The sequence below is a fragment of the Pteropus medius genome, unplaced genomic scaffold (genome assembly GCF_902729225.1).
Source record: "Pteropus medius unplaced genomic scaffold, Ma_sr-lr_union100, whole genome shotgun sequence".
NCBI lineage: Eukaryota > Metazoa > Chordata > Mammalia > Chiroptera > Pteropodidae > Pteropus > Pteropus medius.
In genome coordinates, this window is record NW_024344370.1 from 18,994,218 (window position 1) to 19,012,196 (window position 17,979).

General features: G+C 33.0%; 1 protein-coding gene across 5 annotated transcripts in view; it reads left to right on the plus strand.

Annotated features, from left to right (window-relative positions):
• CHM (CHM Rab escort protein) overlaps positions 1-17,979 on the plus strand; it is a 192,502-nt gene that overhangs the window by 77,875 nt on the left and 96,648 nt on the right. For all 5 annotated transcript variants that reach the window (XM_039870201.1, XM_039870206.1, XM_039870205.1 and 2 more), the window contains 4 exons: positions 3,178-3,565; positions 9,864-9,980; positions 10,501-10,621; positions 12,579-12,804. In XM_039870201.1, the coding sequence (XP_039726135.1) occupies positions 3,178-3,565; positions 9,864-9,980; positions 10,501-10,621; positions 12,579-12,804 (852 nt within the window). The remainder of the gene's footprint in view (positions 1-3,177; positions 3,566-9,863; positions 9,981-10,500; positions 10,622-12,578; positions 12,805-17,979) is intronic.

A 17,979-nucleotide genomic window follows, 5' to 3' on the forward strand; every position in this document is an offset into this window, starting at 1 on the left:
ATTAATTGATAAGTAGTACTAGACAATATCAGAGTTTATTTATAACCCCTAAATTCTCAGGGTTATATATAAATTTTGGCAATCAGTAAAAAAAATGCATTGTACAAAATGTATTCAGCAGTTGTCATTAGGTAAAATTATCTCAAAAATAGTTGTACTATATTGTAAATAGCCTTTGAAATTCAAATTAGCAGTGTAAGTGATATTAAATTTCATTTGTAAAACCTATTTTAATATTAAACGTTTTTATAAGAACTAATGATGCAGATTTTCCCCTTTCTGTGTTAAAATCATAGTAGCATTTTATGACTCAAAGCTTCCTTTGGCAGTTTATAATCTGGTGACATTCATTTTCAATTGACAAGTGTGTTTTTAGGCTTCTCAAATACTTTAATAAAGTTGAGTTGTTATTATATTCTGAAGTTTGCTTCAAAAGGTTGAATTATCTTTTCTAATGAAATTTTCTGTACCAAAATATAAAGTTTTAAATTTGAAGAAAGATAAGTCCTTTTTGATGTACAGAATTTTGCTTACTGAGGAATTACATGAAATTTTGGGAGTTTTCTGGTGTCTTTATAGCTTCTAGGTGGGTATTAAATTCAAAGTTGGCAGAACTCCAAAAGTATCTTGGTTGTTTTTAATGAAAAGTAAGGACACTACTGTGTTTTTAGTGCAGATGTTTTCCATAGTGATATTGAGAACAGTAAAACTTAATAGCTTATGGATGTCGAACAAATCCACAAAGAATAATTTCTTACACTTCAACCTTTATTTAAGTATTTTGACTTTTATCTTCCAGATTGCCCAGCTCTGGTTAGTGTGTTTCATCCACTCTACAACGCTCCCTTTCTCAGAGTGCAGTAGAGAGCCACTGACTAGATCCTTTGCTGTGCTCAATTTTCATGGTGTCATCATGGTCTGTAATAATAGAAGTTGCCATATTCTGTCTTATCTGTAAAGTTCAATTAATTATCCTATTAGTTTAATCTTTAGGAGTGGAACTTTGCCTGAAAGTTGTCATAGAACCCTCATGGAACATACTTTGGTTTATTGGCTTTCAAAATAAATGAAAGTGAATCACTCTTCATTTTTCATGTCGCTAATAGCAATGGGGCTGTTGTGTGGTTATGTGGCCAAAGAGCTTTCAACATGTGCTCTCAGAAAACCTAGGTACACGTGTTTTGAGTTGCCTGTTAACAGTGGGAAATTTAACATTATCCTATATTTGGTTAATATCTTATGTTTGAGTAACCGCTTAGAGTTTATAAAATACTTTTCATATATGTTAGCTCATTTATCTTACAACAGCCTCATGAAAAGTGAGGCAGATGGAATAATCTTCATTTTATAGATGGGGATCTGAGAGATTGTGACTTGCCTAATATCTGCTAAGTAATACATGTAGGACTAGAACTTTCCCTCCAATAGTTTCCTAGATACGAAAAATATTGTTGTAACATTAATGACATCAAGTCTTTTTTTCATGCATTTTATTTCTTAACATTTAAAATAAGTTATTCTTTCACTGTATTTTTTTAATTACAGTATTCTGTTAATTTTAATAAGGCACTTTTTCCCACCGCACTTAGACTTTTGAATTTACAATTTATTGATTTGTTTCCTGGCCTAAACTTTTGTGTTTTCTACAAGTTTGTTTCATATTTAAAGGATCGGGGCGGGGGGGAATATATGTATATATGTATGTATATATGTACACACACATACATACATACTTGCATGTACAAACCATTCATCAAGTTTTATTAGATAGCATGGTTATAGAGCAGTGCTGTAGGTGTTGTGAGGAGCTCACAAGAAGAAATGTTAGGGTTTCTCTCAAGACAAGTATTGTTTAGAAGATAAAGTATATACTGAACAATAAAATGACTATTAAAAAGGAACAAATAAATAAGTGTAAGGTAAACTTCATGTGTGCATTATAGGGGCATGGAGTAATAGAATGATGAGTGTGGTTGGGTCAGGGAAGACTTCTTGGATGTGAAATTTAAATTTTTTCTTAGAGTGGGTAGATCGTTAAAGTATGTCATTGTTTGGGTTTGGAGGAATTGTGTTATTATGGGGACTGGAAAGAATAACCCAGAAGAAACAAATGGTATGGGCTAAAATACAGAGATTAGAGTTGATAAATTAGGAGTTAGAGATGTCATGTTGGAAAGTTTGAGAGATGAAACCAGAAGATAGTAGATAAAGAAGGTGATTTGGTTTAGAGACAGGAAGAAGATTTTATGGGGTAAGGTTTAAATTCAATATGAATACAAGCTACTATTAGTTCTTGAGCAATCAATTAGTGGATGTTTACTTTCCAAAGCCCATCATGTACAAAGCAGTTTTGTTGTTGAGCAGTGTTGAGCACTAGGGCAACTCAATGCAATAGGTTCTTTGGAGGATAAAACATCATGGAGAAATACATTTATATTGGCTGACTGAATGGGAGCCTGTTTTATCAATCAAGGCAATAATGTACTGAGAATGTTAACTCTAGTAGTAAGTTACAGCAATAAAGACTATGGAAAAATTCTGTAGATACCACATTATGATAAGGCAACCTAAACTTTCGTGACACTTTTTTTCTAGCTCTATCACACCACCAATAATAATCTTTGATTACTACCGTTGCTGAATATTTACTGTGTGCCAGGCATAGTACCAGATTTTTTGCATATGTTACCTCATTTAATCTTAAAAACAGCCTTGTGAGGTAGGTGGTATTGGCCACCTGTGTTATAGAGGGATAATAGCCCTATGTTATAGGTGGATAATTTAGGTCAGAGAGGATAAATAAGTTCACAAAGTTATTTAATCGTAAGGTCACGGTTTGAACCTTGATTTTTTTTATTCTGAAGGCTGTGTTCATAAGTGCTGTGTTGTTTCATTTCTAAAATACAGTTACTCTATCTGTCTTAAATTCTCACGTGACATGGCATGCTGAACCTTGAAATCTTTGTGTATTTTTCAAACCTTAAGTATGTTTCATATTGTATTGAAACCTTAACAGATAAATGTTTAATGTGTGGGTCTCAGAACACAAAACATGCAGTGAACTTGATAAGATAAATGGGGTAAAGAAATAAAAATTGCTATTAAAAATTAAAATATGAAAATGCAGCCAAGCACAATTATTAAAAATGTGACACTATTATTTTAATTTCTCATTAGTCGGGATTTGCATGAAGATGTTGAGGAGGCTGGTGCACTGCAGAAAAATCACGCTTCTGTGACATCTGCGAACTCCACAGAAGCTGCAGATTCTGCCTGCCTGCCTACAGAAAATGAGTCATTAAGCACTGTGAGCTGTGAAATGCCCATAGAACAAACTCCAAGCAGTGATCCAGAGAGTGCCCTGGAAGTAAATGATGTTGAAGAGACAGGGGAAAAAGAAAACCATTGTGATGATAAAACTTGTGTGCCATCAATTTCAGAAGAGAAATCAAGTGAAAATGTGCCTACAGCAGAAGACATCACAGAACAACCAAAGAAAAATAGGATTACTTACTCACAAATTATTAAAGAAGGCAGGAGATTTAATATTGATTTAGTATCAAAGGTAAGTACCGATTTTGCCCATCTTATAGAACAGTATCAATTTCCAGTTGATTGAAAATCACATCTGGCCCCGTAAACCCAATTTTCATAATTTTATTCTCTGAAGTGTAGAACATTAGTGTTATAAAGAGATAGTAGACAGAAATTTTTAATTCAGTTAAAATGAATATAGTTTAAAAACACATTAAAAATACTCATTACTATATCTCAAGGATACTTTTGTACTGGAGCACGAAGTCTACCCTAATATTCTTCTGTTGCATGGACACTTTGATTTCTATCAAGAGAAAAATTCTAATGATCTTAATTACAGATCCATATTATTTATATCCAATCTAGTAAATGAACTTTTTTTAGCCTTTATATGTAGTAATATTTTAACATATTTGTGATAATGAACATTCTGAATAAACCAATGTATTTTTTTACAAGATAGTAATAATTACCTTTATTATAAAATTTCAGACTTATTCTTACATCTAGAAACTCATTCTGTGATGACAATTTTTTTTTCTGGCTTTATTGATATATAATAGACAATTAGTTGCTCGCATTTACATTGTACAATTCAATGAGTTTTTTTTTTCCATTATAGTTGGCATACAATAATATATTAGTTTCGGTTGTACAGCATAGTAATTAGAGATCCATATAACTCACAAAGTAATCACTCCACTAAATCTAATACTCCTCTTCCTCCCTACATATTACAACATGTTAACTACTTTCATTATACTACACTTCATATCTCCATGTCTATTTTGTAACTATCCATTTGTACTTCTTACTTTGCCCTTTTTCCCTGTTCCCGCAAACCCTCTCCCATTTAGTAGCCCTCAAAATATTCTCTGTATCTATGAGTTTGTTTCCTTTTTTGTTGTTGTTTGTTTTGTTCTTTAAATTCCACATGTACATAAAATCATGTGATATTTGTCTTTCTCTATCTGACTTCATTCAGCACAACACCTTCTAGGTCCATCAAGGCAATATCTTTTAAAATCACCTTCCTTTTAGTCTGTGTCTTTTAACCTGAAGTGAGTCTCTCGTAGGCAGCATATGCAGGGGTCTCGTTTTTCTTATCCATTCAGCCACTCTATCTTTTGGTTGAAGCACTTAATTCTTTTCCATTTAAGGTACTTGTTGATAGATATGTAGTTATTACCATTCTTTATTCATGTTTTTGATACAAGATTTTTCTTCTTAATGAAAACCTTCCAACATTTCCTGTAATACTGGCTCGGTGTTCATGAATTCCTTTAGTTTATTTATGTCTGGGAAGCTCTTTATCTGTCCTTCCACTCTAAATGATAGCTTTGCTGGATAAAGTATTCTTGGTTGTAGATCCTGGGTTTTCATCATGTTGAATATTTTGTGCTAAGCCTTTCTGACCTGCATAGTTTTTTTTTTTTGAGGAATCAACTGCCAGTCTTATGGGTGCTCCCTTGTAGGTAACTCACTGCTTTTCTCTTGCTGCTTTTAAGGTTCTCTCTTTGTATTTAACTTTTGGCATTTTAATTATAATGTGTCTTGGTGTGGGACTCTTTGGGTTCATCGTTTTTGGGACTCAGAGCTTCCTGGGGATGTATGTCTGTTTCCTTCACTAGGTTAGGGAAGTTTTCCATCATTATTTCTTCAAATAGCTCTTCAACTTCTCGTTTTCCTTCAGGTACCCCTATGACCCAGATGTTTTTACATTTAATTTTGTCCCTTAGGCTCTTTAAATTATTATTATAGTTTTTGCTTGTTTTTTTCTTGCCATTTTCAATGAGTGTCCTTGGCTTCCCTATCCTCTGTATTGATGGTTTGATATTCTTCTTTATCCATTCTGTTGATTCCCTCTAATATAATCTTCATCTCAGATAATGTGTTCTTCATTTCTGATTGATTTCCTTTTATAATTTTCATTTCTATTTTTATGGTTTTTATCTCTTTGTAAAAGTTCTCGCTCAGTTCATCAACACTTTCCCTAAGTTCATTGAGCGTCCTTATAACCAGTGTTTTGAACTCTGCATCTTTTAGATTACTTGACTCCATTGTTCATTTTGTTCTGTTCTCTCATATGGTTTATGCTTCTTTGTCTTCCCATTTTGGCTGCCTTTCTGTGTCAATTTTCTATATATTAAGCAAAACTCCTAAGTCTCCTGGTCTTATTAGTGTGGCTTTGTGTAGTAGGTGTCCAGTGGCACAGTCTTGAGGTGTTCAGCCGCAGGCCAAGTTTAACCCCAGCCTGTGCCCCTCTGGGGCCACTTTTTAAGATTCAGCAAGCAATGCACAGATGCTGTGTTTATAGTTGCCTCAAGAGGCCACGCCAGAAACTGAGGCAAGCTGCCACCGTTGTGGGTCTTGGGTTGGCTCAGTAAGGAGCCCTGGACTCTCAGAGGATACAAATGAATGTGGCTTGTGGAGCCGTGAGTTGGGGGAGGTGGAGTTTCAGGGAATCTTCTGGGCGTAGCAACCTCTATTATCCAGTTTGATGACGTCTCACCTATGGCGGTGCTCTGTCTGCACACTGGGAATGGGGAGGACTGAACAGAGGAACAATGGATACCATCAGCACTTCTGCCAGGGAGAAAGCCTCGCCTTTGGCTCTCGCTCTGACAACTCAGTGTCCTCCTTTAAGTCCCTGGTGCCCCCCATGTGGCTGACCCAGCGCTAGTTCTCAGAGTGAGCAAATCTGTCTCTGCGAAAGTCCAGTTGTGGACATGGCCCCTTTAAGAGGCGTCTTCAGCTGCCAGCGCAGCAGCTGCTGTCCCTCTCAGCCACAAGGTACCAGACAGCTTCGTGTCTTTGCCCCCTCTTACCTTCTACCACTGCAGATTGATTAATTATTTCTCTCCCTAGTTATAGTGCTTCTGTTCATCTACATCCCAGGTGACTTTACTTGCCGTTTGCTCTGTGTTTCTGTCCCATCTTTGATGTGGTCACAAGAGGGATGACAAAGCCTCTATCATCTATGCAATATTTAGGAGCCTCGAACCACTGAATTTTTGAAAATTATCTATTCAGATGTTAGGGCTTCAGAGGATAATTTAATAGTAGTGGTGGCAGGAAGCTGGGTAGAATGCTATTGCTTTTGGTTATGTTTCCATCTTTAGCTCTGACGATAGGTCAGTGTGACTTCAGAGGTCCCTATGTCTTAGGAGGGTATAGTGTTGCATTGGATTTATAGGAGGCAAAGCTAATGTAGTGCAAATGAATATGAAAGCAGTAAGAAAAAGGATAATGGCCTTAAAGAGTTGAGATATAGGGCTGGGTGAAAGTGTAAAGAAACAGAGACCAAGTCCCATAAGTTGAGGGCAAACAAATGAAAAATTGAAAAAAAAGTAGAAAAAGGTAGTGAATATCGTAACATTAGACTGCTCTCAAAACTAGGCTTTTCAATTTAATGTGTTCTCTTCAAGTTCCAAGTTATAAAGAGAGGAACGAACTAATTGCTTATTCCTCACATTTTGCTCATACAACTTCATATACTCATATTGCTGCTCTCTTTGAACTTGATGCCTGAAAATATGAATATTTTTTACTACCCATTGTTTCTTTCTCTCACATAGTTCTCTGCAATTCTGTCCTCGTCTGAGTGGGCTAGTGCCCTGGTCCTACTTCATATTTCTGCATTATCTATTGCAATTTCTCCATCTTTTTTTCCATGTTACCTTGGCTGTTGATTTCTGGGTGGAAGTTTAATTATAGCTTATTGATAGTCTTCCTGTTTTCATGAGCAGGAAATAAGTTTAGAAATAAATCCCCAGATGTCAAGTAACAAATAGGTTTTGCTCTGAAAATTTCATTTTGAATTAATTACTTGGAATTTGGTCTGCCTAACAAATAAACAGTGATGTAAATTATAGTTAAGAATCAAGGCTAGTTCATAAAAGTCTCTGACCCTAAGGGTAACTGAAATACAGTATAAATCTTGTAAAGGAAAGTGGTAGAAGAAGAGGTTACTTTTTCAGTTTTTGAAATTAGTGTAAGAAATGTGTAAGAAAGTGAATGGTTGTAGAGGAGGAGATAGTCTACTTAGATGCCAAGACATTTGAGGAGATCTGAAGGAGATTTCCAGATTTTTTTTTTGCGAATTCAAATGGTTAGTAATAGTGGTTCTCTTAAGTTAAATTAAAAACAAACATGTCTAGAGGGGTCAAGGCATTTGCAGTTTCTTCTATATAATTTTCAGAGATTCATACATTTAAGAAATAACCAATAATAATTTACTGTACTCATCCCACAAAAGCAGAAATAGCTAAAGAATGTATAAGCATAGCAATCCAAGGGGCTTATTATCATTTTTTTAGTGTTAGTCACTTAATGAACATTTATTGAATACGTACTCTTTGGAAAACATTGTATTCCATGATATTGGTGCAATATCCTTGGAAATTCCATCTGTTCTATTAATTGAAGTTATTACATCTAAGTTTAGGATGATTGTCAAATACCTATCACAAGCCGTACCTTTTTCCTAAAGTTCAGTTTGATATCTCCAAACTACTTGACATTTCTTTGTGCATTCTATCTCAAAGTCATCATGTACTGTGGTGCTTTATAGTTTACAAAACATATCCATGTATACTGCCTTTAAAAAGATAATCTTATAGCTCAGAGTAGGTTAGTTAAATAAAATACTTTATAGCATTATGTTGCTTAGCCTAATAGAGAAAATAATCAAAGATGAAGTTTTTATAATTAAAACTCATTTCTAAGATAGTCTATACCCTTAGTAAGTATGGAACCAAAATTGTCAATTATCGAATCTAGTTCCCATTATTTTAATCATATTGAGGTATTTTTTAGCCTCTTAGCACTGTGAAATTGCTGTGGCATGTCACTTAGAGAGTGGCGAAAAAGAGGCTTAGGTTTAAATATGGTACATATTCATTTTTTCTAAGCTTCAGACAAAAGTTTATAGTTTTAATTGAAATATGTTTTCACTCGGGTGATACATGTGTTATTTTTTAAGCTGGCAGTAAATTTTAAGCTTTATTAAGTCTTATTAAGTGTAAATACATTTTATGTTTGATATATTAATATTTTTGAAATTATTATGACCACTGAGGGATCATTGAATCTCAAGTATTTCTGTTTTTAAACAAATGAGGAATAAGAAGTATCTGTTTTTTTTATTATGATAAAATTAAGATTCGGCAATATATTCTTAAAAACATGGGCTATATTAGTTGTATATTAGGCTGAAAGTCATGAAGTAAAATGCCATAATGTGATCAGTGTAATCGGTTTAGTTTCCAAAAAAGCAATATCAGTTTTATTTGTTTTGCATAATGCTAGACTAATATAATAGTTTGTAAAAATCCACCCAACTGATAACTCATTTACAGAAAGTCTTCATGGACCTTGTGGATCTTCAGACTAATGCTTTATTTAGACTGATTTTTTGAAATTTGCATTTTCTTTGAAGTAAAGCTGATTTTTAAATTTTCTTCCCCCCCATTGTTACAGATGTAACATTTACATTTTTAACATTTATTGAGTTATAGTCACTTAAAGGTATCTCAATATAGAAAATAGCCCAATCTGTTGCATGTAACTATATGTTTAAATTTAAAACATGCTAAATAATACTATTGAAATTGCTTTTGTCTCGTTGTTATTTGTCGTGAGAAATGTTGAAAGGTTAAATCAATCTCCTACATGCATGCTGGCAATAACCATCATCCTCACTTCTTGAGAAAGATGTGTTTCAGATAAATGTAGACTGCTAGGATTACAGCGGGACCTTATAATTTTACTCTCTTAGTAGAAATGTATAACCAGTCTTTTTCTTTTTATGGTTGGTAAGGAGGTCTAGTGGGCTGGTTTCTTGTTAATAACCACCTGGTCTTGTATAAGGCTACAGTTCTTTACCTAAAACCCTTGGGACCTGGTGTGTTCTGTTATTTAGGTTAAAAAATATATAAGAAAATAACACAGTACACATGGTTATATGCTATATATGATATAACATTCTTAGGGTCTGAGAAGGCACTGTAATTAAACATTAATATTTTTGTAGGCAGATGTATGAATATTCACATTAAGTGGGAAAAAAACAAAAGAGCTTTTATATCAGTTTAGATCAGGTTTTGTTGCCAAATCAGCTATGAAATAACAGTTTTTTGGATTTTGTTTTTCAGATAATTGTGAGTCTATAATAAATTACAAGATGTATTATACTATTAATAGATATAATGCTTTTTTACAAATAATTCAAAATATAACCAAATTATACATCTTCATTTAGTGTTTATCAATTTTTCCACTATTTCACCTTTTATTTCATCCTCTAAAATATTTTCTTTTTACAGCTGCTGTATTCTCGAGGATTGCTAATTGATCTTCTAATCAAATCTAATGTTAGTCGATATGCAGAGTTCAAAAATATTACCAGGATTCTTGCATTTCGAGAAGGAAGAGTGGAACAGGTACTATGCTTATCAAATATTGTAACTGGGTATGAGCTTAAATTATTATGGTTTTTTTGAAAGGATAAGCAAATAAGATTGTGATTTTTCTGGTAAAGCAGAAAATTCCAATCCTGCATGGCGATTTACAAATGTAAATAGTGAGAGAATGCTCAATTAAAAGGTCTAGTGTTAATTTTCTCATGAGTTATTCTGCAACTTGATGTTGGGGTTAAGAAAGTGTTAATTTCAGGCAGCATTGCTAGATTTGAGCTGTCATTTATTCCCAATTAGAGATGACATGGCATTGGCCTTTTAATGGCATAAGGAGCCACTTGGCAGAATTAAGTAAGAGAGCTTACAAGTTAATTAGCTCTGAAGTCAACAGAGATGCTGTTAGAACTGATGGAAGGTAACATGAAGCAGCCTAACTAGAATGGAAATAATAATCTTAATAATACTTAAAGGGGGGAAAAAAGTAATTTGGAATACTTGTTTATCACTAGGAAGCAGTTTCTGAACTTAAAATCGTATGTTTCAGGTTCCTTGTTCCAGAGCGGATGTCTTTAATAGCAAACAACTTACTATGGTAGAAAAGCGAATGCTAATGAAGTTTCTTACCTTTTGTATGGAGTATGAGGAACATCCTGACGAATATAAAGGTATTGTTTTTCATGTGATGTACTTTCCAGTTATTCGAGCTTTCTTAGTATTTTAATACACTTGCTCTGTTGTAGTAAGCAACTCATTACTCTTAAAATATATTCTTACTCTGAACTATCCAATAAGGTAGCCATTAATAACATGTAACTAAACTTAAGCTAATTAAAATTAAATAAAATTTAAAATCAGTTTCTCAGTTGCACTAGCCACATTTCAAATGGCTAGTAGCTATTGTGGCTACAGTGCAGCTTTAGAACATTTTTATCATAGTAGAAATGCTGTGCTAGATTTTAATTATTATTCTTGTTAATTAAATACTGCTGTCAACTGGTTCTTCATAGATGGTACATAGTCCCCTCTTTTTCACTGGGGATACGTTTTAAGACCCCCAGTAGATGCCTGAAACTGCTGCTGATAGTTCCAAACCCTATACACGTTTTTTTTTTCTATACGTATATACACTTTACAGCTTCTCTTTGGCCTATTCACATTGCCAGCATCACTATTCTTGTGCTTTGAGGCCATGACTAAGTATAGTAAGGGTTACTTACAGGGTTACAAGCACTGTGATGCTACTATGACAGTTGATCTGATAACTGAGATGGCTACTAAGTGACTAACAGGTAGGGAGTGTATACAGTGTGACTATGTTGGACAAAGGGATGAATCATGTCCAGGGTAGGTCAGAGTGGGACAGCACAAGATTTCATCAGGTTACTCAGAACCGTGTGCAATTTAAAACTTATGAATTATTTATTTCTGGAATTTTTCATTTAATAGGTTTTGACTGTGGGTAACTGAAACCATGGAAAGTGGAACAATGGATATGGGGAGGGGGAGCTGCTGTATTCTTTTTTCATTGTTCTATTAATTTTTTCATCAGTAATAAAACTACATTTTTCTTTTCATTTTTCTAGGATTACTTTTGTTTGACATATTGAGTTATTTATTTTGGTTGATTAAAAAGGAGGCAAGATGATATGGAGGAAACCACTGGATTAGGAGAATACACGGTTTCTAGTCTTGGCTTCGACCCATCTCATTGAGTGATCTGGGGCCAGTTAATTCACAATTTGTTGAAAATTGAATACACCATTTTAGTATCAGAGCTTTACACTTTAAATGCATTGGGCAGAAAAGTTATATAAAATAGGAATATACTATTGACAATTCATTTATAAAGTTACAGTGAGAAATACAGCAGTATTTTTTTAACTAAATATAATATCAAAAGTCTAGCTTTTTCTCTTAAAGTTTCAAGTCCATTATATACTGCCAGGCTGTTCTCCACAGTGATATAAACTTATATTTCTTCATGAAATTTTTCTAAATTTTGTTTGTATAATTTCTATAAAAATTTTGTCTTTTGCCATGGAACTGTATTTCTTACCACTAACAGTCCAGTTACATTTTTTCTGTTCTTAAAGAAGTAGTTTTTAGGGGTCCCTTTTTGTTGTGTGGTGTGATTATAAAGCAATAAGACTGATTCCACTAGATAGAAAAATTAGTTTCATTAGTTTTTAACCATAGTCCATTGTTCCTAGTTTTAGTAAGAAACATACATTTTTAAAAAATCAAGTATTACTCTGTTTTCACCAAAAATTGCCATTTGTCATCTATTTTATATTTCGGAATACAATTATTGGCATTATTCTGCAGTTTTAAAGATAGTTAATGAATTATTTAGTGCTTTTCTTCTTTTTAAATCTGTAAAATACTAAACAAATGTTTATCATTTAAAGCTTAAAAATTGTGCTGTCAATCCAATTAGGAGAGTGAGATTTCTAGTTTTTTTCCCTGCTGAAATCAGTGGTCTCTATCCAAAATGTAATAGTGTCACCACCCATGTCCTTTGCCTAGTGTTTTAAACATACTTGATTTCATTTTTGTGCAGTGGTTTTAAATTGAAATTTAGTTCTGATTTTAATTGATGAATTTTCATCTTTCTTTTCATAGCTTACGAGGAGATTACATTTTCTGAATATTTAAAAACTCAAAAATTAACCCCCAACCTCCAATATTTTGTCCTGCATTCAATTGCAATGATATCAGAGAGAGCCAGCAGTACCATAGATGGTCTCAAAGCTACCAAAAACTTTCTTTGCTGTCTTGGGCGGTATGGCAACACTCCATTTTTGTTTCCTTTATATGGCCAAGGAGAACTCCCTCAGTGTTTCTGCAGGTAAGACTGCCATTGGTTATCTTGTTTTTTGATAAGGTGCTACTTGAATAAGAGGTGAAAATTGGAAAGATAAAAATGAGATTTACTCAATATTTAGTATATGCAAAACATATACTTTGTTGTTCTACTCTTCTATAATCTATCTGCCTGCCTTCCTCCCTCTCTACCTAAATAATATGTTCAGTTTGGCCTATTTTTGAGCTTTAAAAATAGAATCATACTGTAAATTCTTTTTCCATTCAATATTATTTTTCAAAGTATCATCCTTGTGTATAATTATAGGTAATTTATTTTCATTGCTGTATATTGTGAATTGAATATTGCGAATATACCACAATTTATTTTTCCATTTTTTTGTTGATGGACACCAGCTATCTCCAGTTCTTTTGCTTTTATTAACATCCTCGTGTGTGTTTTAAGATTTATATATTCAAGTGTTTCTCTAGGATATGTATCTAGGAGTGGAATTCCCAAGTTATAGGATATAGAAATAAATGTTCATACAAGATAGTGTCCAGATATTTCTCCAGAGAATTGTGTCAATTTACATTCCCTTAGCAATATGTCAGAATTTCCATAGCTTTACATCTTTGCCAACACTTGGTATTATCAGACTTTCTAGTTTTTGTTAATCTAATTCACATAAAATATCACATTGTATTTTCATTTTGCATTTCCCAGATTACTTATGAGGTAGGTCATCTTTTCATATGGTTTTTGGCTATTCATATTTTCTCTTTTGGGAACTGCTTTTTCATGTCTTTTTCCCAATTATCTATTGGGTTGTTGTCTTTTTCTTATTGATTTGTAGGAGTTTTTATATATTCTGTTATATGTGTTGTATATATCTTGCCTTACAGTATTTATGATACATGGAACTCATTAAGACTAACGTAGTCAAATATAGCAATATTTTCTTGTATACTTAGCACTTTTGCAGGTAATAACAGCATGATAGTTAAGAACCTGAACTATAGACAGACTGCCTAGATTTAAACCCCAGCTCCTCCATTTATTAGCCGTGTAACTGTGGGCAAGTTTCACAATCTCTTTTTAATGAATCATTTTTAATGATTCAGTTTTGTTTCTTTTTGGTTTTATTTTTTAATTCTATTACAGCTTTCTGTCCTCATTCATTAATTTCTGCTCTTTATTATCTCCTTTACTTCCTTTAGGTTTTATCTAGCTCATCCCTCCGGTGCCCTTGCCTTTTTTTAGGCTGAAACCCAATGAGTTAAAAATAATCATTTTTTTATTTTCTAATATGTTTTTAATATGATAAAGGTCTTCTAACTGTTTTGAATCTTACACAGTTATTATATATTATTTTCATTATCTTTTAGTCATAACTGTCTTAATTTCCATTATGATTTTTCATTGACCTATGAGTTATTATAGGTGTTTTAAAAGAGCTAATTTAGTTGATTCTTCTGCTCTTATCATCTAATTTTATTGTGTTGTGTCTAGAAAATATGTTTTTATGGTACTAATTCTTTGAACATACTAATTCTTATGACTTAGTATGTCATCAATTTTTGTAATTTTTTCATGTGTGCTAGAAATGAATGTTTATCTAGTTGTTGGTTACAGGGTTCTATAATGGTTTTGAAATCTAATGTGTTAAGCTTCAAGTTGTAATTTTTAAACTTTATTGTTTTGTCTTTTTAAATTTTATTTATTTATTTATTTATTTGCTTGTTTGCTTATTTATTTATTTATTTTGGTGCCAAAACCTGGGATTGTCAAACTTTATTTTTACTGAGGTTTTTTTTCCTTTGAGCTGTCAATACTAGAGTAACGTGTTTTGAAATTTCATTGTGATGTTTGGTTTGTCAGTTTCTCTTTATAATTCTATCAGTTTTTACCTTACATTTATTTTGAGGCAATTTATTCAGGTAATACAGATTCATAATTGTTTAATCTTCCTGATGTATTTAATATTTTATATTATCTGATCACTTTCTTCATCCCTAACAATGAATTTTTATCTTAAAGTCTACTTTGTCTAATATTTAATAGCTACTCTAGCTTTTTAGTATTTGTTATATCTTTCTCTATCCCTGTACTTTAATAACATGAAACATTTTAAAAAATGTATTATAAGTTAGTTTCAGGTACACAGTACATTGGTTAGGCATTTACATAGTTTATGAAGTGATCCCTCTGATTACTCTAGCACCCATCTAACTCTACATGTAGCCATTACAATACTATGGAGTATATTCCCTATCCTGTACTCCACGTTCCCATCACTTTTTTGAGACTACTTATTTGTACTTCATGCATTCACCTTTTTTCCCAATCCCCAAACCCTTTCTCTTCTGGCAGTCACCAGATTGTCCTCTGTATCCTTGAGTCTGTTTTTGTTTAGTTTGTTCTTTAGATTCCACATATAAGTGAAAAAAATCATGGTGTTTATCTTTCTCTGTCTGACTTATTTCACTCAGCATAATAGCCACTAGGTCCATTTATATTGTTACAAATGGTAGGAGTTCCATTTGTTTTTATGGCTGAGTAATATTCTCTGTATATATTAACCATAATTTCTTTATCCAATCGTCTATCGATAGGCATTTAGGTTGCTTCCATATCTTGGCTATTGTAAATTCTGCTGCCATGAACATAAGGGTGCATAGATCTTTATGAATTATTGTTTTTGTTTTCTTTGGATAAATACCCAGAAGTGCAATTGCTGGGTCAAAAGATATATCATTTTTTAATTTTTGAGAAACCTCCAGACTGTTTTCCTTAGTGGCTGTACCAATTTGCAGTCCCACCAACAGTGTATGATGGTTCCCTGTTCTCCATATCCTCGCCAACACTTGTTATTTGTTGATTTATTGATGATGGCCATTCTGACAGGTGTCAGGTGATATCTCATTATGGTTTTAATTTACATTTCTCTGATGATTAGTGATTTTGAGCATCTTTTCATATGTCTATTGGCCATCTGTATTTCCTCTTTGGAGAAATACCTATTCAGGTTCTCTGCACATTTTTTAATTGGATTGTTTGGTTTTTGTTGTTGTTGAGTTGTATGAGTTCTTTATATATTTTGGATATTAACCCCTTATCAGATGTATCATTAGCAAATATCTTCTCCCATTCAGTCAGTTTTCTTTTTGTTTTGTTGATGGCTGCCTTTGCTGTGTAAAAACTTTTTAGTTTGATGTAGTCCCATTTGTTCATGTTTTTCTTTTGTTTCTCTTGCCCAAGGACATAGATCAGAAAAAAAAAAATGACTAATAGCACTATCAGAGAGTGTACTGCGTATGTTTTTTTCTAGAAGTTTTACAGTTTCGGGTCTTAAATTTAAGTCTTTAGTCTATTTTGAGTTTATTCTTGTATATGGTGTAAGAAGGTGGTCCAGTTTTCCCAACACCATTTATTGAAGATACCATCTTTACTCCATTGTATATTCTTGCCTCCTTTGTAATAGGTACAATGACCATATAGATGTGGATTTATTTCTGAGGTCTATTCTGTTCCATTGATCTATGCATCTGTTTTTATGCCAGTACATGCTGTTGTGATTACTGTAGCCTTGTAGTATAGTATGATATTAGATAGTGTGATATCTCCTACTTTCTTCTTCTTTTTCAAGATTGCCATGGCTATTCAGGATCTTTTATGGTTCCATACAAATTTTACAATTATTTGTTCTAGTTCTCTGAAAAATGTCATTGGTATTTTGATAGGGATTGCATTGAATCTATAGATTGCTTTGGGTAGTATGGCCTTTTTAATGATGTTGATTTTTCCTATCCATGAGTATGGCATATGCTTCCATTTATTTGTATCTTCTTCAATTTCTTTTTACAGGGACTTATTTTCTGAGAACAGGTCTTTTACTTCCTTGGTTAATTTAGTTCCTAGGTATTTTATTGTTTTTGATGCAGTCGTACATGGATTATTTTCTTAATTTCACTGATAGTTTATCATTCATGTATAAAAATGCAACTGACTTCTGAATATTACTTTTGTATCCTGCTACTTTACTGAATTCATTTATTAGTTCTAAAAGTGTTTTGGTGGAATCTTTAAGGTTCTTTATATATAGTATCATGTCATCTGCAAATAATGGCAGTTTTACTTCTTTCTTCCCAATTTGGATGCCTTTTCTCTTTCTTGTATGATTGCTGTGTTTAAGACTTCCAATACAGTTTTGAAAAGGAGTGGTGAAAGTGAGCATTCTTGTCTTGTTTCTGATCTTAAGGAAAACTCTTTTAGCCTTTCCCCATTGAGTATGATGTTAGCTGTAGGTTTGTCATATATGGCCTTTATTATGCTGAGGTATGTTCCCTCTATTCCCACTTTGCTAAGAGTTTTTATCATAAACAGATGCTGGATGTTGTTGAATGCTGTTCCTGCATCTATTGATATGATCCTATGATTTTTACCTTTCAATTTATTAATGTGGTGTATCATATCAATTGATTTGCCAATATTGAACCAACTTTGCATCCCAGGAATAAATCCAACCTGATTGTGGTGTATGATATTTTTAATGTATTGCCGAATTCAGTTTGCTGATATCTTGTTGAGGATATTTGCATTAATGTTAATCAGGGATATTGGCCTCTATTTTTTTTTGTTTTGTTTTGTTTCATTTTGTTTTTTGTTGTTTTTGTAATGTCTTTGTCTGGTTTTAGAAGCAGGGTAATGGTGGCCTTGTTAATAGAGTTAGAGGACTTTCCCTCTTCTTGAATTTTTTGGAATAGTTTGAGAAGAATTGGTATTAATCCTTCTTTGAATGTTTGGCAAAATTCACCTATGAAGCCAGTGGTCCAGGACTTCTGTTTTTGGGGAAATTTTTTATTACTGATTCAATATTGATGGTGGTAATCAGTCAATTCAGATTTTCAGGTTCTTCTTGACTTAGTCTTGGAAAATTGTATGTTTCTAGGAATGTATCTATTTCTTCCAGATTATCCTATTTGTTGGCATATAATTGCTCGTAGTAATTCCTTATAACCCTTTATATTTCTGTGGAGTCTGTAGTTCTCTTTCATTTCAGATTTCATTTGTTTGGGTCCTCTTTGTTTTTTTCTTGACATGTCAGATTAAAGGTTTATTAATTTTGTTTATCCTTTCAAAGAACCAGTTCTTGGTTTCATTGATCTTTTGTATTGATTTTCTAGACTATTTTGTTTATTTACACTCTGATCTTTACTA